Raw genomic sequence first — 15,927 nt, 5'->3', positions numbered from 1 at the left:
TGTTTGTTTACGAGCTTAAGCACACAATATAAGATAAATCACATGGCACCTAAATCACAAAAAGATCCTTTATTTTTAACCCTCAGTTAAAGGGAACTGAAACTTTTGAGTCCGCTCGTTTAATTTATTTACGGGTTTATTAATCGTTTATATCGATTGCGTGTTTATTTTTCCAATGTCTGCATTTTATTAGGTTTTTTTTATTTGTTTTGTTTTGGGGTTTTTTTGGGAGAGACGCAGCGTTTTAGGCAATCAGGTCTCCAGCCTCCAGCGATACAGAAAATTCGAGGCAGGCTGTAGTTTCTCCGGAGAAACCTGAACGCAGCACAGATAATGATGTATTGAGGGTTAGAACGGACGGTGACAACAAAAATGGACATCGACCGAAAATAGCCTGGTGAGACTAACACGTTGTTTATTCACATATGGAATCCGTTGGAGAATAATTGTGGTGAAAATGCGCGGTCAGAAAGGAACAATTTATGCGAAAATGGTGTATGTTTCCCGAGCAGTCGCTGCTAGTTTGGTTGCTAGGTTAGCCTCGGTAGCTTCGAGAAATCCTGCTAGCTGAAATATATCATTAACGGCGACTGCTGCTCGGAACGTTATTGTGTTGCAAGCTCACACAGTTGTTTAGATAACGTGGACGGCACGTCGTTTGTGTTTTAAAAGCTGTTGCTTGACGCCCCTTTTACTCTCTGCTGGGTCAGTCAGCTGTTAATGTTGTTAATCCTAAACCTAACAAGGCCGTCCGTGACTGTATCGTCATGTACACAGTTGCATTCGGGTTGTTAGAGTTGAAAACAAAGCAACCATTGCTGAAGAGAAAGCAAACGTTTTGTGCGCGTCTTTAAAGAATAGGCTGCACCCAGTTTGTTCTAGACACTGCTGTAGTTCTCTGAGCGGCCGCGGAGCGGCGCTGTTACGTGCCGACTGACTGGAGTGCTTTACTATATTCTGTTGAATATTTTAGCGTGTAGTGTAATTTCCACTTCTCTTATGAAACGCACTTAACGATTGGAGTTTGAGAATGTTTGAACTGAAACCAATGCCCAATAGCAGATTCTCTGAATACTAATTGGACTTGTTTGTCTCTCCCATCTCGCAATTACTCTTTTAAATTGAGATGTGGAGAATATGGAGGCCATGTGAAAGCTTCAAAATTAAATTTTGCTTTGTGTCACAGCTACTCATGCTACTAACAGAAACTAGTGTGATTAGGGAACACGATAATGCCCACCACTAGGGTGAAATTGTTTTTATGTAGCACAAAACATTGTTGCATGTCATAAATTTACAGCAAATGACAGAAAATATCTTTAAAAAACTGGTTTTATTTATATAATTTCTTTTGTGAGTTGACCTGAATTCAAAGTCAAAACAAACAGAACCCGTAAAACATTCTTGTGAAACAAGAAGGCAGTTTTTGGGTGGGTTAACATCACTCTGGAAACCCAAAAAGAGTGCACTGGTGGAAAAAGAAATTAAATCCTCAAAAAGAGAAAATTTGATTCAATTTTCAAATAATCGCCCAGCCCTTGCCTCAAATTATCTTGCACTGGTGTGTGTGCTTTTTGTTGTTTTTTTTTTTAATAGCATAATCAACCACATTTGTAACATTCATTCGAATAATTTAGCAGGAGGAGCATTCAGTCACAGAAATACTGTTAAGAATCTTAAGTTGAATTGTTGTGAAATTTAGGAAACGTGGCATGTTTTGCACCCAGTTTTTTATTTATTTTATTTATTTATTTTTTTTTTTTTATAGGTTATCGGTGTCAGATATCTGACTGGCACTTAATAATTAGCCTGAGTGCAGAAAGAGAACTGTCTTCATAGGCATGGAGGTCCGCTTTGGGAACATCGTGTTTAGCTCCAAGTTTGACTCTGGGAACCTGGCCCGAGTGGAGAAAGTAGAGAAGGGCAACTCAAGCCCTGTGTCTGATGGAGCCCAAGTTGGAAGTTCCCCCTCAGGGCTGCACCTCACCCCCGACTATGAGTTCAACGTGTGGACCCAGCCAGACTGTGCTGGCACAGAGTATGAGAATGGAAACAGGTGAGCTATCGTCAATAAAAATGCGTCGTCGTTGTCGTGTGGCGACTTGCTGTCTTGACGTTTATGACGTTTCCAGATCGTGGTTTTACTTCAGCGTGCGTGGTGCTGTGCCCGGGAGACTGCTGAAGATCAACGTGATGAACATGAACAATCAGCGGAAGCTTTACAGCCAGGGCATGGCTCCCCTCGTTCGCACCCCACCGGTCAAGAACCGCTGGGAGAGAATCCGGGACAGACCCACAGTGGAGGTATGAGCGCACCCGCCGCGTCATTCTCTGAGGCTGTCGGTGTGACAATCTAGGAAAGAGGCAGTCGGCCTATTATTATCCTGCTAAAAATATGCCTCTCTTTCGCTCCCTCGCAGACTGTAAACAACCAGTTCATTCTGTCTTTCACTCACCGGCTGCTGGATGTGCGAGGAACAACCACCTACTTCTCCTTCTGCTACCCGTTCTCGTACAGCGAGTGCCAGGAGATGCTGCAGCAGCTGGACGAGAGCTACCCCAACGCTGCTCAGCTCAGTCCGAGCAGGTGAAGATGAACAGGCAACGCCTGAAGCCACGACTACCCCTTCTCACCTCCGCCTTCTTTGAATCAAAGAAAAAAGTTTTGTTTGTGATGCTGTTATTTTAAAGATATTAATAAATGTTTCCAGAGGTCATCAAAGGTCACCAAGCTCAAGCTAACTGTTGCCAAAACAGCTAACTTGAGCTTCAAAAATTTTAGCTGCACAAACAGAGCAAAATGATTTAATATCGATTTTGTTTAGGGCTGAAACGATTAGTCAGATGAATCACAATGAATAGAATTATTGAAATAATCGTCAACTAATTTAGTAATCAATTAATCATTAACTGGAATATACAAACTCCAAAAAATGTCATTTTAAGATAAAAATTCAAGATATTGCCAGTGTGCCAATTTCGTGCCAATTTTCAATAATAATCAATAGATTAAATTAATTGTTTACTAGAATAATCATTAGTTGCAGCCCTTATTTTGTTTTTGTTAATATGGGGGGTGGAGGATAGCTTGATCTCTGGTGACATCAGCAAGTTTTTTTTTTTTGTAATATCTTAAAAATTATAACAGCACTAACTAACATTTTTGCTCCAAAAAAAGTTTGACACCAATTTCTTTTGTTCTTCTGTCTTGTTTTCAGCGCACCGGGCACTATATACTATCACAGGGAATTGCTGTGCAACTCTTTAGACGGCAACAGGGTGGACCTCCTCACTGTGACCAACTGCGCCGGCATGTGGGATGAGAGAGAAACCCGTCTACCCAAGCTGTTTCCTGACACCAACACCCCGCGACCGCATCGCTTCCCGGACAAGAGGGTAATATTTTCAGCTTTGATAAGAGCGCCACAGCTCTGGTCTGGTGTGTTCTTGCAACAGGAGCGGAGCTCATCCCAGCCTGGTGGTTTGCTCCTGCAGGTGTTTTTCCTCAGCAGCCGCGTGCACCCCGGAGAAACGCCGTCCTCGTTTGTGTTCAACGGTTTCCTCAACTTCATTTTGCGGCGAGACGACCCGCGTGCGCACACGCTGCGCAGCATGTTCGTGTTCAAGCTCATTCCCATGCTGAACCCTGACGGTGTGGTCCGAGGACACTATAGGTGATGATTTGTCAAATGCATCTGTGTCCCGGGAACTTCTTCACATTTTGCCACATTACTACCACAAACCTCAATGGGGTTTTTTGTGATAGACCAACACAAACTAGTGCTTTATTTTGCAAGGGTTTTTACAAAAAGTTTGACATTCTTCTATGATTAGTTTGATCTGAATTAATACATTCTAGAACCACCATTTTCTTCACTGCAAAAACACAGAATCTTACCAAGAATATTTGGTCTGCTTTCTAGTGCAAATATCTTGAATTTAGATAAAATTAACTTACAAGTACCTTTTCAACATGATCTTGGGGCTTATTTTTAGTCAGTAGTTCCTTAATTTTGATGAAAAGTACTAGTTCCACTGGCAAATTAGCCCACCTATAACTTTCTGCCAATGGAACCAGTACTTTTCCATTGATATTAAGGAACTACTGACTTAAAACAAGCTCTTATGTCGTTCTGCAAAGTTATGTGTATATTAGTTTTGCTTTATTTCAAGTGTGCTAAGATATTTTAACTAGAAACTGGATCAAAAACACCTAATAAGATTTTGTGTCTCTGCAGTGTTTAGTAACATCACCAACTCTTTGGGATAAATTTCTACCAACTTTGCCCAGCTGGAGACTGAATTTCATTCCCCATTCTTCACAATTTGCAACCTCAGTCTCGCCACAGTTTCTTAATTGTATTTAAGCCTGAACTTTGATGTGGCCACTCGACAAACAAATATGTTTTGATCTAAATGGTGTGAAACCAGTTCTGGCTGGCTGTTTCGGGGCATTGCCTTTGTCTCAAGGATTGCTGTTTATTTAGTTTCATCAATTTCTCATCAACTTTGACGGTGTGTGGTTGTGAATACTTTTGCAAGGCACTAATGTTTTTTTGTTTTGTTGTTTTCTCTCCCCCCGATCCCCACAGAACTGACTCCAGAGGAGTGAACCTAAACAGACAGTACCTGAACCCCAACCCTGAACTCCACCCTTCCATCTATGCAGCTAAAGCTTTACTGCTGTACCACCACACACACAATCGCTTACACACCACAAAACCAACCGCACACAGCATAGGCACGCTCCAGACCCAGCCCACCCCTCTGAACAACAAGCCGACAAACCAGCACCAGTCCCCTCCCCTGACGCCACTGGAGATCAGCTTGAACCAGCGGAATGCGGAGAAAGGTGGGAGCTCTCCCCCTCCGGCCGAGGTTCCCATGGTGACGGAGGAGAACAGCTGGAACCCTACAGAGTTGGGGAAAGGGGACCAGAACTGCTCCGCCGAGTCCATGGAGAAGGTGGTGTCCGGAACCGGGGACCGAGCCGATCCGGAGGTGGAGCAAAGCGAGTCTGTGCCGCCGCAGGAGGGAGGCGTGGCCTATTACGTGGACTTACACGGCCACGCCTCCAAACGGGGATGCTTCATGTATGGAAATAACCTGCCTGACGAGAACCAGCAGGTAGGAGGATCATTGTCCATTTGTATTATTTTTGTCAAAAAAAAAAAAAGGAATATTTTGTGTCAAATAAGCCTGTGCTTTATTTCCCCTTCATTGATTCTTTCTCTCCAGGTGGAGAACATGCTGTATCCCAGACTGATCGCCATCAACTCGGCCCACTTTGATTTCTTGGGCTGTAACTTCTCTGAAAAAAATATGTACGCGCGGGACAAGCGGGACGGTCAGTCTAAAGAAGGCAGCGGTCGTGTGGCCGTCCACAAGGCGATAGGAGTGCTTCACAGGTTACTCTTCCTCAAATGTATCAGTGCAACACTTTTATGTTCACCGTTACTTTAGTCGAGTGGTGATAATTAGCTTTATGGAAGTCTTGCTGAAATCAACCAGCAGAAAGCTGCTGATGTATTTCTTTTAACAGACATGGTGTTAATCACTTCGCTCTCTTTTTGGTGCCCATCAGTTATACTTTGGAGTGCAACTATAACACAGGAAAAACCATGAACTCCATGCCACCCGCCTGCCACGACAACGGCCGGGCGACCCCGCCTCCACCCTCATCGTTTCCTCCCAAATATACTCCAGAGATATTTGAGCAGGTAGAAAGAAACATTGCAAAAGTATTAATAAATTCAACTTCAACGTATTCCATTGAAAAGAAGCCTCCTTTTATTTATTTATTTATTTTTTTTACATAGAACGTACTCCTGGTAAACTTTTCCAAGGCGCTGTTGTTCATAGCTGTTTGGTTTTCCATAACTCTTGCTGATGTGCACCAGGTGGGCCGTGCCGTGGCCGTCTCTGCCCTGGACATGGCGGAGTGCAACCCGTGGCCGCGCCTGGTGCTGTCCGAGCACACCTGTCTCACCAACCTCCGAGCCTGGATCCTCAAGCACGTCCGCAACACTAAAGGCCTCAACACTCAAATCCACGCTCCCCCAAAAGTACAAAACAACGGCAGCAAGGTGTCGCCCCCGAAAAGTTTCAACAAGTGAGTCCTCTTCATAAGACTGTTTATCGTCGCTGCTTCCGGATAACAGTTTGGACCAACTGGTTTGTGTGTTTGTCCCGATCTCCAGCAGCTTTCTGTCTGGGTCGACATCAGAAAACACGAATGGCCGCGTTCGCTACAACAGCCAGAGCAGCAGCAGCCAGACTCCCTCTCCAAAAATCCAAAGCTCTCCGAGCTTCACCTTTGGCTGCACCCCGCCGCCCCGGCCTTACACACACCACTACAGCACACATGCCAGCGGACGTGGAGGCAACAGGTCACTCGGACCTGTCAAAGGTAAGTTGATGTCGCCGTGTCACTGGAGGGGATTTTACCTCATAAACTCCGACTCGTGTTCATCCCTTTGTTTTCTGCTCATTTCTGGTTGATGTGTTTGGTGGATTTTTAAGTCTCAACATTAATATTCAACGAGTCATTTTAAATGTTTTCCTTCATGTTGTTTTTGGTTTTGCAGTTATTATGTTGTTTTTTTCATCCAGGATTATTGAGAGAAAGAAAATATGTTTTAGAAAAAAATTGTTGCATTTGCATTCCGTAGTTTTGGTTTCTGTAAGCGGGTAAGGATATTTAATTTTTCCCTTTGGAGAAAGAGTTATTTTGCTTTTTTTCTCTTTACAGTCAGATTTATTTAAAATCAGCATACATGCTTATTTTCAAGGGTCCCTTTCTTAAGTTCATAGCCCTGATCTGACCTACACAAAATACTTTTATTTCATACATTCAAACAAATTAGAACACAAAACGGCAACTTTATCTTTGAATATCACAATGAAGATATTTATTCAGGGTGTCCATGCATCCTTAAAAAAATCTGAAATTCATTTATCTAAAATTAAGGCTTTAAAATGTCTTACTTTTTTTTTTTAAAACAAATTTAAGTTGGCCTTAAATAAATTAATCAAGTCTTTAATTTTGTTGTGGCAGGACTATTTAATATCGTATAATCTAGGTAGTTTATTTTTCTTTATGGTTTTTTTCTCTCAAAGCAAACATCGTAGTTCTACGCAGACGTTGTCATTCTGTTCTGACTTTAGGCGGTTGAGGCTACTGTTGACTAGCTGTTAATGTGCCCCTTTTTAGCTAGCAAGCTAGCTTCTTTTGCGTCTGTTATTTGAAAGTGTGAATTTATCGCCACTCGGCAGGATGACGCCGGACAACCCATACGATGTTACATCCATTTTGTGAAAAAAACCTTGGCACTACTACAAGACAGAATATGCAGTTTTCTTTTGTAAATTTTTGTTGTGGTAAATTTGACTCATAATTGTCTTAACAAGGCCTTAAATTTGAGTTGATGAAACCCTGTTCTTGTGATTATCCAGATTTCATCTCCCCTCTTTCTTTTCCATCACCACAATGGCCCCCCTTCACCCTTCCTCAAGTAGAAAACTTGGAAATCATTTTACCTCTGTGTGTGTGTGTGTGAGCACAGTTCCCTGCATGTTTCTGAGCCGGGTGTACGTGTGTCTCTCTCTCTCTTCCTCTCTCTCTCTCTTCAGATTCTAAGCCTCAGGAGAAGAGACGTCCCTCCCACAGTCGTTCTGTTCTCCGGTCTCCCAGCAACAGCCACAAACCCCCCCGCCACCCTCGCTCGCCCCCTTCCTCGTCGTCGTCCTCCTCCTCTTCCTCGGTGTGTGCGGCAGGTTCTTGTCCTCTACCCACTCCGGTCAATATAACAGGTCTGTACACCCTTCAGCCCCCCTGCCTGTCCACCTTGCTCCCCTCCCTCCAGGCTTTGCCTCGACCCGGCTTGCTGTCCAAGCTGAGCCCGCTGCTCCTCCAGAGCCTGCCGTCTGCCACCAGCTCCCCGACGGGGCCGAACTCGGACTAAATCTGACCTACCCCCAGTGAGACTGAGCGTGTGTCTGTGTGTGAATGGCAAATCATAAAACAAGGGTGTCAAGTTCCGTATAAAAACTTTGTGTGTGTGTGTGTTTCCGCGTGCTAAAACATCGACGGTGCTAGTTTTGTAGGCACATCAGTGCCGACTGCATTCCATTGTGGAAGTTTTGGAATGTCAACAGTGCATATACACTCACTGACAAAAACAATGTTAAACACCCTGAAGGAACGGTCTGGTTTAGATGTGTTTTGACTCCACATGCAAATCAGTGATGCTTTGACTTTCAAGAAGCAAAAGCTGGCACAAAGTGTAGAGCGTTACTGGTAGATGCAAGAGTACATGAAGGTCAAAACAGTGAGAGGTGTTTTCAGTGCTTTCTTTTGCAAAGATCACATGTTCGGTTTACAGGAGGTAAAATATATGATTACCTTGAGAAAAAAAAAAAACTTTTTTCCCATTTCTGAAGGATAAATATCTAAAAAAATTTCTCCATAAATGCGGTTGTTTTTGTATTGATTTATATCAACTTGACATGTCAGCATGTTTCTAAGTCAGACATTGTTTTAACATTATGCTCATCAGTGCTGTAATTTCCAGACTATTGTGGGCACCTGAATATAACTTTGAAAAGAAAAAAAATGTACACAGATATAAGCTGTACTTGAATATGAGCCACAGGTTGCAACTTACAGACAAGTGTAGTTGGCTACCGTGGTGATTGCATAAACATTTCAATTCAGTAGTACCGTAGTCTTGAAGTTGCTTTAGCTTATTGTAGAAAAGTTTATCTTTTTTTTCCTTTTGTCTTTTAAGAGTGTGACAAGCTGTTAGCTGAATGGTTAGCTGGGCTTCCTGCACGTAGTTTACCAATTGTTCTATTTAAAACCAGCACTTTACCTAAATAAGAGTAACTGTTGTCGCAGTGTTCTAAAATACTTTGTAGTAAGGATGGATAGCATTAAAAGGATTTGGAACAGTAGGAATGGTATGGTGGGAAGTTTATGTCGTTTTAAAGATGTAACTTCTTAAAACCTTTCATTGCTAATTAAATTCTTGATGTAACCTGTACCTGGTCTCCATGGGTACCAAATTATGTCCAAATTGGACCATTCCTTTGGGGTGCTTGTCGTGGTGCTTAACTTTTTTCTTTTTGTCCCTTTGTCAGTAAATGTAAATGTTGAAATTCTAATATGATAATATTCACTTTATAAACAAGTAATAAGCTACAAGAAATTAATGTAATTTACATTTTTAAGAGCTAATCTATCAGTTTCTATTTTCTTTACTTTCTGTTGGGTTTTAAAGGGAGTTCCTCATTACCACTCAGAGAACAGAGATGTTCCCATGTTGCACTTACACCTGTAGCATTATTATTATTTTTCTGTTAGACTGAACTTTTCCTGTTGTGTTTTAGTTCTTATTTATATGTTAAACAAGTGCAGGCTGCCTCCTAACAGTCATTTGCAATTGGTTTATAGTAGACTTTAGGATTCTCTCGAGTCTCTATTTTATCTGAATTTGCTAAAATGTGCTATATATATATATATATATGTAAGTGTATGCAGTTAAGTAATTATTTGTTTTTCTATTAATCTCAAAGCTGTATCATTCCAGTGTCGGACCCAAACGGGTCGTGACATGATGTTCACTGAGTAGCCTAATGCCAAAATCCTCATCCAGACCGTCACTGGCTGAAATCCTCATAAGTGGTGCAATCATACAGTTGCTTGAAAGTAAGCAAGGGATGCCAACATTCAGTAATTTAAAAAAAAGAAGGAAAAAAAATCAAGTTTCACATATTTACTATAAAATGTCAGTATTGTAAATAAAATATATAGGTCATTATTTATTCAAGCCTTTTCAATGTTTTTTGGTGTAAACAGGACACCATACACCGCCACTGGATAACATTTCTATATTTTTAGCAGCTAGAAACACCATAAGTGATGACCATTTTCAAAAATATATATATTTACATATATATATAAACGTCTTTATTCAGTTGTGGAATAAATACAGTGATCGTCTGCACTTTGGTTTTACGTGTCGTCCTCCTAGTACCTAGAAGTGGTGTGTGTTTTAGTTGGTGCCAAGGTGGAGTATCTGTGATATTAGACGGGTTTATTAGCAGAAACATCGATGGGTTGATTTGGATCAAAGTAGTTTCTGACCTGGCTTTGCTGTAGCTGCCATCTGGTCCCTGTGCTGTGAGCTACTGTAGTTCTAGCGTGCCTTGCTTTGTTGTAAACTGTGTTTGAAAAGCTCTGTTCATATTTCTGGTAACTTCTTTTCAGAGTTTTCATGGTACAACTTAACGTGAAATGAAAGGATGGGCAGCGCACGATGTTACAATGAAGGTTCTAGGAAAATCTGACTTTTAATTTGGGTTTATTTATTCAGCGGGAGGAGAAATAAAATCCCATTTTAAGAAATAACTTTTTTTTTTTTTACTTTTTCATATACGGTACATTTAATTTAAAACAGTCACGATACCATGCACTCTTAACACAGTTTTCAGGGGCTTCGGAAGACAAACAGGATTACAGGATCTCTACCATACCCAGCAGTTGCTATGGGGACTTGTTGAACCAAAAATAAGCCAGAGACACAAAAAGTAATTACTACACAGGAGTAGCTACAATCTGTAATCAATGTAAAAAAGTAAAATATAAATGTTGGTTTGGTTACATAAATATCCCAACAATTCTGCGGTTTGATTTTTTTTGTTGTTGTCAAATCAGTTGTTTCTTATTTTGGGATATTTTTCCTCACTTGAATATATTTACCACAATTAAAAATTGTATTTTTCTCCACTTTTCTTTGTAATGTTACACTACTGCAATAAAAGAATTATTTATGTTAAAGCTTTTTACACATCTTTACAATGAATGAATCCAGAACCTGTATAAATTATGGTAACATATTATAACAACTTTAATCCTTATCTGTAAATGGCTTGAAGCAAAGTTTCAGCTTTTGAAGAGCAAATGAAGCAAACAACTAGAAGCAAGTTGGTGTTTGGGGAACGAACAAAAGTCTCATTTAATGCTCCCTTCAAATCTCTAAGCTGATTATTTTCATGTAGCCATTTTCTAGTGTTCAACCAAGTGGGGAGAGCCGTTCGGTGCGGCGTGTAACGAACGGGATTAGCATACTGTAGTCTTATTCTACTCTCACTGTGAATTTTGATGTCTTTGTCTGACTTGGTTCAACATTAACGTGCGCCCGCCTTTTTATTTGAAGCGAGGAAAGCAGCTTAGTTACTTAGATGTTTATGCTTTATACTCTCTATGAGAATCATGCCGTTTTCCTCAATGTGGTGCTAACCTCCTTCACCAAACAGATGTGTGCTTTGTCCTTGTAATGGTTGGTTAATATCTTTCTTGACTGTGCTGCTGTCTTTTACCGCTTCACTGTTTGACTTCTGGAATAAAAAAAAAGTCTCCCTACGAAGCAAATGTGTTGAGTCCTCTGATCTCTCTTTTATTGTAAAATAATAAAATAAGCTAGCTGTGAGTTAGAGTGCTAATAGCTGTAGAGATTGAACATTTTTTTTAAAGTGTTGTGCAGAAGATGTCTATGTATTCATGTCCCTTCCTGTTGTTGACAGGCGTCAGCTCCTCAGATTTTAGGCTTTATGGAGCCAGTTCAAGTAGCTGGCCCACAATCCCTCTGCACACACGCGCCGGGCGGCCGGGCCGAGGCCGCCGAAGCTTTGCGGGCTCTCATCACCCAGCAGACACCTGTAGAGAGGTTAGCTTATGTAGACCCTCAAAGTGAGGAGGAACTGTAAAAAAAAGTCTACTTGCAGCGTGAGGTTCCAAACTCGATTTATGACATTTTAATGTGTCGATCTGTCACAGAAATTTAAAGCCGTGGTGCCTGAACACATCCTGTCATCCATCAAATTCAGCAAGTAAGTCCAACCTTTTTGTAAATTGGGATTTTCAGCCACGAAGAAGTTACGTGGAGATTTGTCATCTTTAAAAAAAAATTATATATGCTATTTTTTTTTTTTTTAGTAATTTCTCTCTCGCCTGCATAGGTGTGAGCCTCGGTCTCATGGAAGCCGCATCCCGATTCGTCGAGCGGTGTCGGCTGAAGTTACTTTCCCACTCCTTAATACATCTCCCACCATGTCTGGAGTCAAGGAGGTGTCCACTTCCCTCACAGTGTTTAAGCTGTTCAAACCTCCTGGGATCCACCGACATATGACCATATCAGGCATGTATACCCACTTTTTGAATTTGTTTTTTTTTAAATGATCCAAATTGCTTCCATTTGCCTAAAGGTAAATTTCAAAACCTGAAGATGGAAGTGTCTTACAAAAGTGTTTAGTCTGAATGAGCTTGAGATATTTTGCAAAAAAAAAAAAAACAGTCCCAACTCCAGTCTCTGGGTGTGCAAAGCTGGTGAACAGGGCCAGATTTAGAAGATTAAGGGCCTCTGATTAACCCTTAGGAGTTAAAAATATCAATATTTTTTTCTACTCGGATTTTGTTTTTTTTGTGATTTTTGGTCCACTGTGATAATGCATTTTGTCAAAATGAAACAAACACTGTAAAATGATAAATTTGAGGTTGTGCTGAAAATAATGATGCCAAATAAGGCAAGGTAAATACTTTTTATGGTGAAAATATAGGATAAATTCAAAATTATACCAAAACGGCCATTTAGACCCAAGACTCCTAAGGGTTAAGCCAGTTTTGGTGGCATATTAAAAAAAAAAAAAAACTAAAAAAAAGTTACTCATTTGAATTGCAGAACAGAACACTAATAAGTAGGTCTACATATTTGCAGGTATGAATTGATGGATGGCTGGTTTAAACATGTGGCAGGTGGCTCCATGTTGGTCCCAAAAAGATTATTTTGAGTGTTACTTTCAGTTAATAATCCAACAATATTTTAATAAAACACCACATGCAAAATGAGCCCATAACTTCAGTGTGAACATGCACAGTACACATAAAAATATATTTTTGGGGCCGCCCCCCAAAACTTGTGGCCCTGGGCTACTGCCCCTGTAAGCCCTTTCTTCCTTTTACTTTCATGAATTTCCTCATGTAATCCCTACAAATCACTCTAAAATATATTATGTGGTGAAAAGTTTTAATTATTGTTACTTTACAAGACTTTGTATTGATGTTTTTAATCCCTTAGTCAAATGGTAGATGAAAATATTAGTTTTCTGGCCGTACAGGTTTATCAAAGAAAGATGGCGGCGGCATCCAGCTGGCCTCTGCAACGCTGCTGGTGAAGAACGGAGACAACAGTCCAGACTACAAAACAGAAGCTATCACAGAGACTACAGCAGAGATGATTGAAACTGGAGAACAGGTGAGAAGCTACATATTAAGATTCAGGTAAAAAAATAAAAATAAAAGTTGAAAAGAAAAGGGCATATACATTTAAAACCTCACAAGTCTTTTCCTGTAAAGGCTGAGGAGAGGCCGGTTGTGCCGTGCCAGAGGTGATGAACGTGAGACAGTGACCCTGTGTGGAGAAGCCCAGAAACTCCACCAACTTGCAATTAAAGTACAGTATTTTTTATTTTTTTGCCAACTGTGAGCCTACATTTCCGTTTCAAAAAAGTTACTAGCATTTAGACTAAGAAGTGAGAGCGTCTTTTTCTAGAGTGTTTAACGTGCAATACAACTGTTTTGTTGACCTTCTCCAGTACCTGAGCAGCATTAACAAGTGTGCATTACAATCACTGAGCAACTGAGGATTAAGTGCCTTTCCTCCTGACTCTTAACAGCATCTGTGGCATAAATTATGCCCCTTCAGATTTTTTCAAGCTGGTCAAGAAAAAAAAACTTGAAAGATCCCTTTAACACTTCAGATCCCATCACTGTATTTCATATTTTGTCTTATTTTGTCTTTCCAGCAAAGTTTAAATATGCTCTGACCTGTACAGTTATGCATTGCTACATGTTTATTTAACTTGTATGGCTGATTTCTTTTTTTCTTTCAAAACTGAGCACAACAGCACCTTTTTAAGCATCATTCTTTAAAACATGAATGAAATCGACAACTGTTATGAAATGGACTGTATTGAGCAATGTGTGTTTTGTTGTGTTTGTAAAATGATATTTCCCTTGTGTGAACTTGTTTTGTAGCAATGATCCTTTTAATAAACATTGGGTCGTGTGACTTTTATATACATATCATCTCCAGAGTTTCTCACTGTTGTGTTCCATATACACATGAATGTCATGTTGCTTATTGCAGCTTATCGCAAATGAAATAAGTTGAAGTTTCTTTGGAAATTTTATTATAAGGGCAAGAGAAATTATTTTAATAAAGTGTTAGTCATGAAGAACGTGGAAAACTTCAGTTTTTTTCTTTTTGTCCTGAAAACAATCATGTTGCAGCAAAGCCACAACAGGCTATTGCTTCAGAATCTGGCTAGCTGTATGCAGTGCAGCATGCATAAACCAATGGAAAGTTGAGTGAAAGGAAAGTGTTGTAGCATGTAATAAATCTACACTAATTTTGCTTTTTGAATTCGATAAGATTACACTCTTAAACATCTGTATGTGTAAGGATCTCTAAACATATAGTCCTCTAAGTTCCTAGACTCAGTTATAGCTGCCAAATTGTAGCTCTATCTGCTTTAACTTAAGGAATTTTATTTTCCATGTATAATCAAATAAATCACTTGAAACTTAAAGTTCAACATGGTTTCATATTTTAGCCCTGATATTTCTGTTAATTTTCCCCTCTGGTGGCCCTTGTTCATATGAGGGTTAGTGTTTTAACTATTTGAAATAAAGCTGAATATTTAAGAAAAGAGGTGTGGAAAAAGACGGATCATGACTAATTGAATTCAGACATTTTTAATAGAAATAAAAAAGCATCATGCAACAGAACTTCATCTTCTTCAGGGGAAGATTAGGACTCCAACTATCTCACCTGAGGAGAAGAAAAACAATGTGTTAAGAGATTTCATTGCACTCTTCCCTCAAATCATGCACTTTATGGAATTAAAGAAAAAAACAACACTTAAATCAGGTGACATCATGCTGAAAGTGTGTCTTACACCCCAAAAAAAGGTCCTCCAGAAAAAGTTAAATAGAAATACACTCACTTCCCGGGTCATTGTAGTGAAACCTACTCCTGCTTCTTGGGGTTATTCACAGCAACATAATGGTAGAGCACAACCAGCAAGAATAACGACACGCCAAGCATGTTGGCAAAGATGGCCAGCTGGACGTCAGTCACCATCCTGGAGAAAAGAAACGGCAAGTCAGCTCAGGCCATGGATTTAGCGCAGGTTTGATCGCTGCATTACTTCACTTTGTAATGCATTTACATTCATTTAAAAACCATCGTTTAATTTAACCACATGTACATATGTCATGCTGTTACATAAGTGAACAGTTAAAGGTGTTAAAATTGCTTAAAGAAAAATATGGGTATGGTTTTGGAGCGATAGATAGCGATAGTGATCTCTTATAATAAATTACATTGTTGTGATGGTACCGTTTTAGCTAACTTCGGTTCTATTCAAGCGACCAAGAGATATGACTATTTAGAAGCTTAACATTTTGTAGCACGCCATGCTTTAAGTTGGTGAAGCGTTCGTGCTGCATCCAAAAACACATCTGCATCCTAAAACGCAACTTAATTTAAATAATATTTTAAATAGAACATCTCTTAATGATCAAATTAGCTTGAATCATTTAAAGATAGAAATCTCAGTGCTAATGTTAGCTTAGCTTGTAGGCTAACTAGTGCAACTAATTGAATGAAGAAACGTAGGTGCAAACAAGTATAACCAATATAAAATGAAATGTATCCACTGTAGTCGTTACCTTATTCTTTAAATTAGGTTTCTTTTTTTAATCGCAAGTGACACTCCAGCTCCTCTCGGCATACGCAAATAAATCTGCCTTCTTCCGGGGATGCAACCTAAAGCCACGTCACATTTATTTCTCTTGTGCCATAG

General features: G+C 40.0%; 2 protein-coding genes across 4 annotated transcripts; one reads left to right on the top strand and one right to left on the bottom strand.

The window, feature by feature from the left end:
• The first annotated feature begins 288 nt into the window (after nucleotides 1-288).
• agbl5 (AGBL carboxypeptidase 5) lies at nucleotides 289-13,567 on the top strand. Of its 3 annotated transcripts, none has more exons than XM_015015905.1 (17): nucleotides 289-397; nucleotides 1,769-2,056; nucleotides 2,133-2,304; nucleotides 2,421-2,587; nucleotides 3,219-3,396; nucleotides 3,496-3,674; nucleotides 4,593-5,127; nucleotides 5,239-5,408; nucleotides 5,585-5,720; nucleotides 5,901-6,112; nucleotides 6,204-6,409; nucleotides 7,633-7,812; nucleotides 11,587-11,729; nucleotides 11,840-11,892; nucleotides 12,022-12,200; nucleotides 13,177-13,313; nucleotides 13,415-13,567. In XM_015015905.1, the coding sequence occupies exons 2-17, from the start codon at nucleotides 1,842-1,844 to the stop codon at nucleotides 13,448-13,450; spliced, it is 2,898 nt and encodes a 965-aa protein (XP_014871391.1). In that variant the 5' UTR covers nucleotides 289-397; nucleotides 1,769-1,841; the 3' UTR covers nucleotides 13,451-13,567. The 3 variants fall into 3 exon arrangements, with proteins under 3 accessions (XP_014871391.1, XP_014871392.1, XP_014871390.1); XM_015015904.1 differs by having other exon boundaries at nucleotides 290-397; nucleotides 6,201-6,409; XM_015015906.1 differs by lacking the exons at nucleotides 11,840-11,892; nucleotides 12,022-12,200; nucleotides 13,177-13,313; nucleotides 13,415-13,567 and having other exon boundaries at nucleotides 6,201-6,409; nucleotides 7,633-7,980; nucleotides 11,587-11,650.
• A 1,232-nt stretch (nucleotides 13,568-14,799) lies between these two features.
• Nucleotides 14,800-15,905, bottom strand: ost4 (oligosaccharyltransferase complex subunit 4 (non-catalytic)). The gene is made up of 3 exons (XM_015015908.1): nucleotides 15,794-15,905; nucleotides 15,067-15,204; nucleotides 14,800-14,891 (listed from the first exon to the last, which is right to left on the bottom strand). The coding sequence occupies exon 2, from the start codon at nucleotides 15,201-15,203 to the stop codon at nucleotides 15,090-15,092; it is 114 nt and encodes a 37-aa protein (XP_014871394.1). The 5' UTR covers nucleotide 15,204; nucleotides 15,794-15,905; the 3' UTR covers nucleotides 14,800-14,891; nucleotides 15,067-15,089.
• Between the last annotated feature and the right edge of the window lie 22 nt (nucleotides 15,906-15,927).

This window comes from Poecilia latipinna, unplaced genomic scaffold (genome assembly GCF_001443285.1).
Source record: "Poecilia latipinna isolate Pla-1442-1.1 unplaced genomic scaffold, P_latipinna-1.0 Scaffold1965, whole genome shotgun sequence".
Taxonomy (NCBI): domain Eukaryota; kingdom Metazoa; phylum Chordata; class Actinopteri; order Cyprinodontiformes; family Poeciliidae; genus Poecilia; species Poecilia latipinna.
The sequence above is the reverse complement of the archived record's forward strand: the minus strand, read 5'-3'. Positions and strand labels throughout refer to the sequence as shown.